The sequence below is a fragment of the Macrosteles quadrilineatus genome, unplaced genomic scaffold, assembly GCF_028750875.1.
Source record: "Macrosteles quadrilineatus isolate MER2022 unplaced genomic scaffold, UCM_ALF_1.0 Scaffold_3__2_contigs__length_128488019, whole genome shotgun sequence".
Taxonomy (NCBI): Eukaryota; Metazoa; Arthropoda; class Insecta; order Hemiptera; family Cicadellidae; genus Macrosteles; species Macrosteles quadrilineatus.
Genome location: NW_026542596.1, coordinates 73,142,898 through 73,157,321, shown reverse-complemented (window position 1 = coordinate 73,157,321; position 14,424 = coordinate 73,142,898). Strand labels below are relative to the sequence as shown.

Below are 14,424 nucleotides of genomic sequence, written 5' to 3'. Positions count from 1 at the left end.
GCCTATTTATTCGTTTTTCGTAATGTTTTCGTCCTGTCCGTGTGTATGTGTTTGTGTATGTACTTTTAGTAGAAAACAATGACAAGGATTTCACCATCCAACTGCGATGTTTTGACAATGGCCGATACAAGCCGAAACATGTAAACGACCTTCAATTAAAATGAGCTGTTTGTCGGATTTATAAGGTATGTAACCTATTAATTATATTGAATACAACAGCTCAGGAGCTAGAATGGAAATGAATTTTAATTATATTTTTCTTGCACGATATACTAGAGCTGAATGCGCATGGTCGTCCCAAAAGCAAGTTTTCCTATACACCTTACTTCTCTCTGCTTAATGGAAATCCTTGTTTGATGCCTCAAAATCAGACTTCCCAACCATTTTTAAATAACACTTCAATCCTAACATTTGGTAATGTAATAGCCTAAAAAATCATATAAATCCCAAAGAAGAGTAAGATTGACGTACATTTAGCAGTGCTGGCTATAGATGTGGCAGCAGGAGGGGATGGTACCGGTATGACTGGTACTGCTGTAGGACTGGCAGCAGGGGCAGCAGGTGTCACCGGTGTAGTAGTACCACTCTTTTCTGACACCCTTCTGATGATGTCTGCAAAATTAAACCATCACTTTGCTGTCTACATGCTAAACAATAAACTAAACTTATGTAATTTATCTTAAAAACCTTGTAAGAATGTAATGCAGGGTGTCTACCAGCTGATGAAACTTAATTTCAGTCACTGTATGGGGAAAGACGATGTTAAAATGCACGACCTTTGGTACAGGTAAGACAATACTTACCATAAGAGGTGGCAGGAATATTTTGTGTCTTAAAAGCTTTCTATTTAAGCTTGTTTCCTGCTGCCAAAATATGTTTACTCTCACCAATTCTGCATTAAGAATATAATCTTTGCTCGCAGAGTTGCAGCAAGATACAAGCAAAAGAAAGGTCTTAAAAACTTTATTTTTGCTAGGCACGAGTTTTCTGTGGCTTTGGGACCTCAAAATGAAAACCTGTCACTTTTCAATGATTTCCGTGACCCCCTTATAAAATCAGTGACTTTTTTGTGACTTAAGTCATTTACGTAACCAGTTGAAACTCTGAATAGGTAGGAATCGATGGTATTGTACTTTTAGTTTAGGACAGGATTCTTCTTCCTGTGCAACAAGACAAACTCTTGTTCGTTTTAAGAATATGGAGTAAACACTCCTGCAAATAAGAATAGTGACGAAATAAATTTTCAGTCTATGTTATTATGATTGAAATCCAAGATCACGGCACTATTGTTATTAACTCCTACAAGGACATTATCTCTGTTACTCGCCGTTCTGGCTACGCCGTGGACATATTCCGCAATCATGGTGACTTCATTACCTTCTCCAATATAAAAAAAAATTGTGGACATCCCCCTCAATTGTGGAGACATCATCATCATCACCCACATTGCTAGCAAAATTATTAAATGATGCAACCGAACCTGGAGTGGAGAACAAAGCCGGTCCAAACGCCTCAGCCAAGTGTGCAGGTGGTTTGCGGTTCTCTCTCTTGGGGTACTTCTTGCTGCCAGCCATAGGGGTGGTCACAGGTGTAAGGGTCGCGGGAGTGACACTAGTAGTGGATACATTCTGAGACATCACCACTGCAGTCACCACGGCCGGGGTGATCTGAGGCTCCAGAGACACTACAATCACCTTCTCCTCTCTCTTCACCTTGTCTGCTGCAGGCTTATCTAAACATGTATAAATACACCACATGTGATATAGCTTGTAAAGGATATGTCAACTTAGGCCTACCTATTAGTGGTCTGTGGGTTCCTGATATTTTCAGGTAATTTTAGTACTTTAAATACCTTTATCTAAGATATTACACCCACCGAGTGAAAGTGAATACGCTTGGCTACAATCAAGCGGGAAGGAGCTCAGTCTTGCTCAGCGTTTCAGATTACAAGTTGCAAAGTAGTACTTGTTGATCTAAGTTCAGTTGTCAACTCACCATCATGACTAGAAGACTCGACAGAGGTAGATTTTTTCCTTGGCCTGGGCTGAGGTGTCGGATGTTTCTCCGGTTTGAGCACCTTGAGGGTCTTGGGTCCCGGGGTGGTGGCAGAGATGTCGATGGCCCGTCGGTACACCTTGACAGGTTTCTTGGCAGGCACTTTGTTGACGAGAGGAATCACTCGGTCAGAGTCTACGCTGCTTTGATCCATCGATTCCTGTCGTTGGAAAGATTGTTAGGTATGGCTAACTGGAACTTTCTGATTTGCAGAATACTATAAAATTATTTATTTTAAAATCAGCCTACAACTTTTCAAACATATTAAGAAGGGTTGGACTTTGTGATCTCTTCTCCTAGACAATGACCACCGATTCTCGATACTGGGACCAATGTCCACGAATCGGTGGTATCAAGAATCAGTTGGCTTATTCAACAGAATCTAGCAATCTACATCAGTGCACTCTGACAGTAGGTCGATTTAACTTTCTTCACTTTTGTTCCAGAACTGTCAATGAAAAACATAAGAATGGAATGCCTGGTTATACCTGAACTGATAATAAATTTAACATTGGAATGGAATGCCTGGTTGTATCTAAACTGGTAATAAATTGAACATTGGAATGAAATGCCTGGTTATATCTAAACTGACAATAAATTTAACATTGGAATGGAATGCCTCGTTATATCTAGTCAAAAAGATTCAACTAACACTCACAATGTTTGCGAACTGTTCTGCTTCAGCTAGAGACAGAGCATGTACAGTGGCTGCCATCTCATCTGCTAGCTGCTTCTGCTTAGCTTCCTCGGTCTGAATCACTTTACCAGCTCCTCGGCCTCGTCCTGCCGCCCCTCGACCTCCTCTTGTCGTCACTCCTCGTCCTCGACCTGGGCCCTGCAAAATAGCATTACGTTGAGCTTCTTAAATCACAGTTTCAGGGTGTCCAGCATCTGATCAAAATAAAATTCAAGGACAATTCCAGGATTTCAAGATTAAAAATTTCCAGAACAAAACTTGCTGTCCAAAAAAAAAAATTACTTGTACCTGCTGTTAAAAACATATTCTGAGAATTCTGTGATATCTTGCGATCACAACACATCGGTCATGGCAAAACTTTTGATTGTTTTCTGCAATTTTGACAATATCTATGATGATTTACACGATTACGGCAACATCCAAAACATGTTCCGGGATTATTTAAACTCTTATACGGTAGGCCTAACTAAATTTGGCGATTGCAGCCACATCTGGGATCATTTTGCAATGGCGGCCAAATTTGTGATCATTTACCATGATAATTTCTTGCTATCGCAGCAACGTTCATTATTCGTGATAGTTTTCCCCACAATCGCGATTTCTGACCACGCAATACATGAAAGATCGGTGATTTTTTTCTAGTAATACGGTCAAAACCAGAAATTTCTAATCACAAAAATAAAAGCAAAACCTGAAAAGCATACTGTAACTAATCTTAGTAGCCATAGGGCTACAGTACTAAAAAATAACTGACAGCTATGAAAAATAGTTTTCATAGCTGTCAGTTATTTTGCAGTATTTTTTGTTTTCAACAGCCCAACCTTGTGAGTTAGTAATTACATTCTTTTTTGACTAAAAATATTAATTTTTAAGATTCTCTCCTAATAAGGATGATTTCTAGATTTTACCTTCTTCTTTGCAGATCCAACCAAGTCAGCTGGTGAAACTGTTTTGACAGTCGTAACTCCAGCAGTATCTGAAATTAAAAGTAATGAATTTTCTGCTACTTATAGAAGATACCGGAACAAAAAAAGAGATCAAAATTACTATAAATACAAATAAAAACTACTATCAATAAAAACACATGAGAATAATTCATAACTAGCCCATCAAAAAAAATTTTTATGTGGTTTATAATAAACAACAAGTGGCTTTTTAAGCTGACCAGCTCTCCATTGTAAAGCAAGAAGCAGTGTGAAATGTACTCGTTGACTTAAATGTACGTCTTATTGCAGAGCGAGATCTCCAATATCCAGATATCCTTGCGTGGATGGTCCTACTTGAGTCTACAATTTATGTAATCTTAATCTACCTTTCCAATGGGTCGGATAGAAAAGTGAATGGTAATGAAGGCATTTACCACCTTGCGCTCACCAACCTTTAAACCTACCGTGCCCCCAGTTTTTTTGTTATTGTCCAAGGACGCTAGGCACGATCCCGGAATTTTTTTCACATTACTTCAGGCTAGACCTAGGGGTTGCGGCATTATCACTTAGATAAAATCCATTGGTGATTTGGTGGGATTTGAACCCGGGACCTAAGCAACCGAAGTCCCGCGCCCTAACCACTAGACCAGTTCGCTCCCAACCATTTAAACAAATTTTAATTTTACTATAGGGCCTACTGAACTCCATTAGACAAACAAAACTTTCAGTGCAATACTACTTTTAGTAAAATCACAACCACGAGCCCTTGGCTTGTACACATTTACTGTCAAAAATAGATAAAAACGCACAAATAAACACATTTCACACAGCATTTGAAAAGCTTCTAGTTCCTTCATCATTAGTAGACATAGAAAGACTCTACTACTGAAAAAGGAGCTCATAGGCCCAAACGTTGTATGTTTTTATTCGTGAATTTTCATCTATTTCCTTCTTCAGTAAGGTAAGCCTGCTGTTGAACCTATCTAATACAGATTCCTTCAAAGGACAAATGGTTGACTAAACAATGCACACCCGAAGGATCTTTAATAATCCAATCAACATGATCAATAAATGCCAAACACTGAAATAACACAGACAATTAATTAGTAGCCTGACCAGATCGCTGTTTAATTAGAGAACTGAAAAATCTGACCCATTCTTGCAACTATCTTTTGAAGACCGAAGACCACAACGTCATGCAGGTGCAAATGATTCTGATTGTAGAGACTTACCCTGAGCCATGGAGCTGACGTTGAAGGTCTTGTTTTGCGTTGGAACCTTGGTAAGCATCACAGTACAGGCAACCATGTTCTGGGGAACTACACAACCACAACTGTCAATCAAAGGCTTCTCAGGGGAGTAAGGGTGGGGGAAATGTGTCAGGCTGGAGTGAAATTGATTTGGAAGACAAGGAAACACAACTCAAAGGACAGAATGGTAGGTCTCTGAGTTGGACAGTAGTCTAACTCAAAGGATGGATTGGCATTGGTTTAGAAGACAAGGAAACAAAACTCATAGGATAAGTTGTCAAAGGATCGAGTGACACAGAAAAACACACAGAGTGTGTTTAACAGTGGCACAGAGGCGAATGATTTGGAAGACACAGAAAAAAACACATAACACATAAGCATATTATTTATGGAGAGTCAATGCAATGGAAAAGGTAAAAGGCAGAAAGGTGTATAAAGAATAACAATTAAGATCCTTATCATTCACTTAACTTATAGTTAGATTACTGCAAACAGATGTATTCACCTTGTTTCAAAAACTTTTAAATGAAAGCTTAAAGCTATTAAATGTAGCTTTTAGACCACTGAAGCTTTAAATACTAGTTAGGCCTACTTTAAATATTAGTTAAGTCGATCAAGTCCCTTCTCACTGATCATAGATTTATTTACAGACTACTCTAATGTCAGATTACAGTGAATACACTATCACTGTAATCAGTGTTACCCCCCTAACTACGGGGGGAATAGAGGAACCCCCGGAGCAAACATGATGCATAAATATTTGGCCGGTAAAAAATCTTCCAACTCTTTAAATTACTGATTTCCGTCAACATAATATGTTTTATAACACTCTATAACAAGGCTGTCTATGATGCGGCCTAGGTTTGGAGCACAAACAGCCATTTACAATGTACTATCAGCATCAGCTTACCGTTTTGAAGGTTAACTCCTTGTATCGTAACAGTTTGTCCCTTGGTATTGTTGTTAGACGATACAGAACCCACCTGGAAAGAAACAATCTTATAATGTAATGAACTGAGACAATTTAGGCTGTCGTGGTAGTTTGAAATTCAAATTAACAATATATTAACTGGCATAAGAATGTTAAAAGATTGTTGATTATAGTTTTTAGTTAATATTATCATGTAATGTCAACACTGGTTATATATTATATGGATCAGAAACATTGGTAATGAGCAAAAAGACGGAACAGAATATAATAAAATTTGAAAACAAACTTAGGAGGATATTTGGCCTAACACTCGAGGATGGAGTATGGAGGAAAAGGCATAACACCGAGATTAGAGAGCGGTACAGAGACATTGTAGCGGAAGACAAAAGTAGACGGTTGAGATGGTTTGGGCATACTATGAGAAAGCAAAATTCCACTACAAAAAACATACTTGACAGAAACCCCGAAGGCAGACAAGCAGGACAGCCTAAGCTGAGATGGAGGGAGTCCAAAAAGATATAAGAATATTGGGAAGGATTGAAAATGATACTCAATAAAGAGACACCTGGAGGCAGTGTGTGGGCGAGTACCTTTTACCATGTACCTTTTAAGGTACCAGTGGTCACTCCAGTAAATAAGTAATGTCAACACAATATGATAATGAAATGAATTTTCGACTTTTAGGAAAAGGGTTTATTAATACCTAATGTATCCAAAGAAAGCATTCTAACCAGTTATAATGGTGAATTTGAATTCCATATTGGAAAAACCTTCTAAATTGTGCCTTGATAAAAAAACAATAAATTAAATTTACAGATTTTGGGGAATGGAATTTGTTTATAATTTTAAAAGCTTTCATTACTACTTTAATTTTTCTTCAACAAGTTTGTTTTTTAAAAAATTTTAAGGGTACACCAATTTTAGTTGGTTGTTGGCAATTATAAAAAAAAAATAATTATACATTTCTATCTGAACTCAGATGAAGCCATGACTGTAAGTACGTTAATATTCACTAAACTATACAAAAACAATAACATAACTTTATTGACCGACATAGGAGATACAGCACGAAAAGCTCATGATCATTAAATCAGCTCTTGGTCTCACTATCAGGCCCAAGGTTAGCATGTGACAAGCCATTAGCCGGAGAAGTAGATGCCCCCCTGATATGAATCGTCAAATAAAACTAGACATTTTATGATTTATCACGAGCATACGCAAAATAACAACGATAAGGATCGTTTTATTGTGTTTACTTATGGGTTTAAAAAAAGTACACGCTAACATTTACAACTCTAACACTCAACACTTTACATAATTGGTTTTCCCTCAATTATTTTGGTGAACCCGTTAATGGCAAAAAAAAGTCAATTTTTAGCATTTTGGTACAAATGATCATTTAATGCTTTTAATTCACAAACTACAGATTTTAGGGACTTTTTCATTGTCCAAAAGTTTTTTTGCCGCGCTATTTCCAAATTCACGTTGATCACGTTATGGATTACGTTGAACATAATTACAATGCCAAAACATAAGCAAAAACACAACACTAACTTAATTCACAAGTCAACTGATAAAATGTTTTTCATACGATTGAACAAAAGGAACTGACATAAGTGAGTAATAAAAAATTTACATTAAAAAAGACAAATAAAGATAAAGAGACAAACAAGTAGCAACATGCAAGCAGTGGCAATGATGTGTCATGAGCGAGAACCGATAGTAGTAGTCCCTAACTTATTGTAGTGCGATTAAAAATATTTTCTTAGTATTTAACTGCTGTTCGCGCCCAATTTAAACCCAAAACCTCTTGTGCTCCTGGGTCCATTTATGAAAGCGGGCCTGGCCACTGTTCTTTCGGAGAGAACATCCTAGAACCCAAGTAACACTAAGTTATGATTTTTTTTTTAATAATTAACTCCATGGTGATGGATAATAGAGATGGAAAGGAGTAATAGTTGGTATAGGATTTTCTGTGTTAAAACCAAAAGTAAAAACTAAACAAAAACTTAAAACGAAAAAATACCGTGTCGCCAGGAATAACAAGCGGTTCAACAACCGGGATCATTGACTGCATCATCTTGCTTTGAGGCTGCCCTCTGGGACGACCTCTTCCCTGAGAACATGACGGAGACGTCAACCAAAGTGTAGGACAGACAGCACCATTGACCAGGGAATTGTACAATCAACACAGTAACTAAGTGATGTGTCAAAACTGGATATCAAATCTCAAAACCATCAAAACTTTGAATCTCATTAAATTGATGAATTTTAAGATTTAAACTCGAAACTGAAACTGCAACAGTTTTTGGTGCAACTTAGTTATTGTTGTTTGTAAAAAAAATAGGGATGGACGGGTCCCGAAATTTCGGGAATTTTTCGGGACGGGATTTGGTCCGGTCGTCGGCGATTTTGCCGCTTCGCGAGTGCCGATGACGCCGCTATTGCGAGTGATAGGTCCGCGAACGCAGGAGACGAAGTCATTTCGACGATTGCGCTGTGACCGAGGAGTCATAACGACGATCGCGCCGTGACTGCGAGTCATACCCACAATCTTATAGATCAGAGCCACAAACGGTAAAAATTGATTTTGTATGTCTTTTTTTGGTAACTGCAATACTCAAGACTTTCTTTTTATGCATAGAAAAAAATCCCGTCCTGTCCCGTCCCGAACCAAAAATTCAATCCCGTCCATCCCTAAAAAAAAATATACTCCAAAATCTGCTGCCAAGGTCACAAGACTTTGTCATGTGTTAATTATTTGGAAAAATAAGCTTGTTTGGTATTTTATCGCTCACTAATTGTGCAGATATTATTAGATTCTCAATAATGTTTGTAGACAATTTTGAAACGTGTTGTTGAAATTCATAAGTTAAAGTTGGTTTAAGGTGAATTAATCACATATTAACATTTATTATTTCAGTGACAGGAGTCTAATTTCTTTCAGTATTTCTACTTGCATAATAAAAATCTCATCCTTTTCTTGCTGTAACTTTAACCAGGTAAGTAAAAATACTTTTGTTAGATTTTGAGATTCAGGATTTGATATTAAAGTTACTGTTTTGAGGTTTGAAATCTGTGGTTTTGACAACCACTACAACAAACTAGTGCAAACACCAACCATGCATGGCAATAATCTTCAATTTTAAAACCAATAGTAGTGGTTCAAAAACAAAAACAACACACAAAAAATCATTCATAAAGAAAATGTTATAAGTATAAGTGCAAAACAAGATATTTTCAACTATGATTAAACATTGTCTTAAAAAAAAATAATCGATTGGTAATTAGTGAGAATAATGCAGTCAAACCTTGATATAAATAACCTTAAAATCATGAATTCTTTGACAACATTTGTTTCAAATCCTTTGAAACATCCACAACAATAAAATTTATATTTATATGCAGTAAATAAGTTGTACTATTCTGAAGAAAATAGATCTGATCAAAATATTGAATTCTTTTCAAAACTGAACGAACCTGCCCTACATGTAAACGTACCTTCTTAAGCCAACTGGTTTGTTGTATTGGTTTCAATCTTCCTTTCTTTGTAATTGTCAAAGTGGTCAGTGACCAGAAAATGTTTCAATTTGGTGTGTAAATATATTTCCCATTGGGTAGACTCGCCCACTGCACAGTACAGGTAAGCCTACTCTTCCTATCAAAGTTAAAAAATTTTGTTTCTTAGCTCACGTATCTTCTCAGTGAAGTACAGTAGATAATCGCTTGTCTTCCATCGCATAAGTTTTTTATCTTGATTTTTGGTACAGTATGTTATTGCATTTTCAAGAAAATAAAACCTAGATTTGATAACATAGGAGTTGATAATTGTTATATTATGAAGTATGTTAACTTACGGTAAATAGGTTTTTGTGATACTGTATGAACCTAAATTTATAGTGAAGCAACGCTATACACAAATTGACACACTATGATCCAAAAAATCCCTGAATATAACAAAAATATATTGTTTGGTATCTTTAAAATAGTTATGTCAAGGTTTGACTGTAGTTAAGTTTGATTTTGTTAATTGTATCATCACTAAGTTAATAACTATTTTACTCTGTAAAGCATGTCTTATCAGCATGCTTAATAACTTAGCACGTTACTATAAATCTGCAACCAAAACAAGCTAAAAAAAGTTAAGTTTCTTATTTCATAGTTTAGTTAAAAATCTTTAGAGGGGGTGTAGAAAATACCCAAACCAAAAACAGCGATGAAAAGCACAAAAACAACAAATTTTGTCGTAGGACATTGACAAGAAGCTCACCCTGATGGCTCCTCTGACAGGGGTAGTGACGGGGGGCGGGGCTGGACCTGTTAGCGAGGCATAACAATGGTCCAATACCACGGAGCCTTGAGACAGGGGCCCCATATCTCCCGAACCTCCCATGTTATCTTCTCCGTTCTTTTGCAACATGTCTGTAAAATAAAAAGTAAAATTTGAAATTTTACATACCAAAATTGAATACATCACAATTTGTCTCAAACTTGAATCGCAATATTTCATTTCACTAGTCCTTATTGAAAAAACAGTAAAACCTCAAAAATTCAGCTCTTGATAATTCGGCCCAAAATAATCTGCACCATCCAGTAATACGGCTTGATCCAATCCATACACAAAAATAATAGGCTAAACCAGATCCTAAAGTAATAGGGTAGGTAATTTTGTATTGAAGTATGGGCTAGTACAATATAAACAATAATTCTATATTGTGCTTTATTTAATAGTGAAACCCATTCATGTCTGAACATATATACGATTATTGTATATTAGGTAATCACGTACAACACTAAACTTCTTTTGTTTGGTGTGACGTGCGTTGGTTCTACATGGCAGCCGGACGATTCTGCGCATGACGAGTATTCCTGTCACAAATGATGATGTCATATATCTTGTCAACAATTGAAAATGTTGACGAAATAACACCAGATCACCAACAGAAACGACATTTGGGAAGTTAATTTGACTTTTCATATTCACATAAAAGGGTTTCTTTTGCTGTTAACTTTAATAAAGCACAAACAAATAATAATAAATGACTTGTTATAAGTAATACCGGTAGGTCAAATTTAAAGGGATTTCTCACCCAAAACAACATCCCCGAGGATTTCTTTGGCATGTTCTGACTGAAGAGCTGTCTCCAGTTTCTCAACATCTTCTGGTTGAAGTATCTCTGTGATAGAGTCAGCCAGCATTTCCTGACTTCCCCCTACAAAAGATATGACATTACAAATCAGTATTTAAAACAACTCACCGTCAAGGGAGCTAAACCTAGTTCTAAATTCATCTTAAATAAATATTACACAAAATGCTACTAAATCAGGTGTTTTATTGTAATTCCTGTTCTGTAGCCACCATGACAAGCTAATGTTAGCTATTAAAATTGAAGTGTCGGAACGATTTTAATATTATGGTAACTGACTACGCTCAATTCATGGTACTTTTTACAATACAACTTACAAACTGCGTAGGCCCGAGTCCAGCTAATCCGAACTAATTGGGATCTTATAGATTAGCCGAAAAATGCAGTAAAATTTAATTTAAAATAATAGAACGATTTACATTTAGATTAACAGGAGTAAGGTGGATAAATGAGGTAAACATAGTTAAATAACCCATGGGGACAAGCAAAAAAAAGTTGTTTAACCAAGTATAACTTGGAACTATCCCAGTCGTCTGGGTAGCTGAGTGGTTACAGAGTATTACTCGGCTTCAAAGCTGAGGGTCCAAGAGTTTTAAAATTACATTGTTTGTTCAGCCTGCACCAGATCTCTCGGACCTTCTATTGTAATCCACTCTTCATACCCACTCTTCTATACCAAAGATTTCTTCACCATTTCATTTTGTTTCATTTCAACCATCCCCAAGAATATTGTAAGTAAAGTAGTCATTTTAAGTAGAAGCTTTCTCGTTTGATTTCTTCAGTTGGTGCATGGGTTTCGCCCTACTTTGTTCAGCTTTTCTCTCTCTGTTTTTGTCGGAGTGTTTTGTTAACTTGAATCTTTTCAGACTGCCTGCCTTTTCTATTGCACTTCTTGATTGTACATATTAAAATAAGAAAAAGTTGACATATCCTATTGCGTTGTTTTTTTTTGTTTTTTTTTTCTTATTCGAATACATTTTTTATTTTGATTTAAGAAAAAACTGGACCCAGATGCTATGTCATTGGGGTATCAATTCATGAAGCTATCTAACAAAAAGGTCGACGATAGATAACAAAATAAGGCTGGATACACTTAAGTATGAAAAGAATAATCTGGTTTGAATTTGAATTGAATTGAATTGGTTTTAGGTAGCTTAGAATGAAAAATTAAGAAAATATCAATGTTAGCCAATGCTTGTCCAGGGTGTATACTATTTTATTAAAGTGAAATTCCAGGTTTTTTCCTGGTTTTTCAAAGTTTTTCCAGGTTCCCGCGTATCTGTTTGGTTCCACATAAACTATAATCAATTTAAGACTTAAGTATACAATATACATCAAATTTGTTTCAAGTCCAGTGAGCTAGTGTTGAAAAAATAATAATCCTTATTAAGTAATAATTTTCATTATCATCATTACTTAAGGCCACGGAAACATCGCCTCTCTCGATGGCAGCAAAATCCTGAATATTATCTTCATTTTTTATGAACACATTATCAACGGCGGCAAAATCCTGAATATTTCCTGCGGTCGTGTGGTCGCTTCCCACAGTGACGTAGAAGTAATCACAGACTTACGTTATCATAGAAAAATCCTGGACATCTCCCGCGGTATGTATACATTATCGCCACCTCTCGCGATCACGGAAATGTAATCATCGTCATCCGCGATTGCGGCAAAATAACGAAAATGTTCCGAGGCCGTGTAGACACCATCATTGACTCCCGCAGTCACGGGAACGTCATCGTTGTCGTCCGCGATCTCGGCAAAATCATGAACATCTGCTGCCGTGTAGACATAATCATCGTCGTCTTTCGCGGTCACGGCAAATCACTAATATCTTCCCCGGCCATGTAGACATCATCATTGCTACCCGCAGTCACGGAAACGTCATCGTCATCGTCCGCGATCTCGGTAAAATTTTGATATTTTCCCGCAGCCGTGTCTACATCATCGTCGTCTCTCGAGGTCACGAAAACGTCATCGTCGTCGTCCACGATCAATTCAATTCAATTCAATTCAAAACTACTTTATTCATTTCCTGTACATAATACATTGAATAGTGTCAACAGTTGCAAGTAGGCCTAATAGTTATTAAATACATTTCTAACATAATAAAATAAAAACAAAATTTCACAAACTTAATTTTTTTTTAAGTCTAAACAAAAAATACATAAATTGAATTTGTTTTTGACTTCAAAGACTATTCAACTCTTCAAAAGAAAAAATAGCCTTGCTGATGAGAAATCTCTTTAATTTATTTTTAAATATTGTTTTGGAAGTATCTGATTTAATTTCGATTGGGAGATTATTATAAAATTTTGATCCCGCATACATGGGTTTTTTCTCAAAAAGTTTTAGACTATGGTGGCCAATTGCAAGGTTTTCCCGATTTCTGGTGAAATAATTATGACTATCCCCAACTCGTTCCAAATCATGAAGTCTGTCCTTTACTGATAAAATTGTTTCATAAACGTACATTCCGTAAATTGTCATTATATTTTCTGATTTAAAATGTTCTTTATTAACAGAAGTTTCAAAATCTAAATTGCAGATAATTCTAATAGCTTTCATTTGCTTTTTTAGAATAGAATTCAAATTGTAATCACTAGTTGCACCATAAAGTGAAATCCCAAAAGATATACTTGAGTGGATATATGAAAAATATATAACTTTTTGAGTTTGATTTTCACGTAAGGGTTTCAATCTAGATAAAGCAAATAATCCTGAAGTGATTTTGGCAAGTAACTTTTCAACGTGACTGTTCCATTTCAGATTTTTATCAATTACCAATCCCAAGAATTTCATGTTGTCCATACTTAGAATTTCTGTGTTCTCGAGTCTGATGATTGGTTTATTTTAGGGATGGACGGGTCCCGAAATTTCGGGAATTTTTCGGGAAAAAAATATTCCCGATTATCGGGACGGGATTACATTTGACTCGGGAATTTTTCGGGACGGGATTTGGTCCGATCGTCGGCGATTTTTCCGCTTCGCGAGTGCCGATAACGCCGTTATTGCGAGCGATAGGTCCGCAAACGCAGGAGACGAAGTCATACCGAAGATCGCGCCGTGACCGCGAGTCATGACGACGATCGCGCCGTGACCGCAGAGTCATGCTGACGATCGAGCCGTGATCGCGAGTCATACTGACGATCGCACCGTGACCGCGGAGTCATACCGACGATAACCCCGTGACCGCGGAGTCATACCGACGATCGCGCCGTGACCGCGAGTCATACCGACGATCGTGCCGTGACCGCGAGTCATGACGACGATCGCGCCGTGACCGCGGAGTCATGCTGACGATCGAGCCGTGTTCGCGAGTCATACCGACGATCATGCCGTGACCGCGAGTCATACCGACGATCGCGCCGTGACCGCGGAGTCATACCGACGATCGCGCCGTGACCGCGGAGTC

General features: G+C 37.2%; 1 protein-coding gene across 3 annotated transcripts in view; it reads right to left on the bottom strand.

The window, feature by feature from the left end:
- LOC128988434 (death-inducer obliterator 1-like) overlaps window positions 1-14,424 on the bottom strand; it is a 68,258-nt gene that overhangs the window by 39,696 nt on the left and 14,138 nt on the right. For 2 of the 3 annotated variants that reach the window (XM_054409708.1, XM_054409710.1), the window contains exons 4-13: window positions 10,950-11,072; window positions 10,130-10,281; window positions 7,886-7,975; window positions 5,839-5,911; window positions 4,911-4,997; window positions 3,661-3,728; window positions 2,714-2,890; window positions 1,996-2,215; window positions 1,481-1,732; window positions 472-612 (exon numbers count right to left, since the gene is read on the bottom strand). In XM_054409708.1, coding sequence (XP_054265683.1) covers window positions 472-612; window positions 1,481-1,732; window positions 1,996-2,215; window positions 2,714-2,890; window positions 3,661-3,728; window positions 4,911-4,997; window positions 5,839-5,911; window positions 7,886-7,975; window positions 10,130-10,281; window positions 10,950-11,072 — 1,383 coding nt within the window. The remainder of the gene's footprint in view (window positions 1-471; window positions 613-1,480; window positions 1,733-1,995; window positions 2,216-2,713; window positions 2,891-3,660; window positions 3,729-4,910; window positions 4,998-5,838; window positions 5,912-7,885; window positions 7,976-10,129; window positions 10,282-10,949; window positions 11,073-14,424) is intronic. The other variant, XM_054409709.1, reaches the window with a different exon arrangement.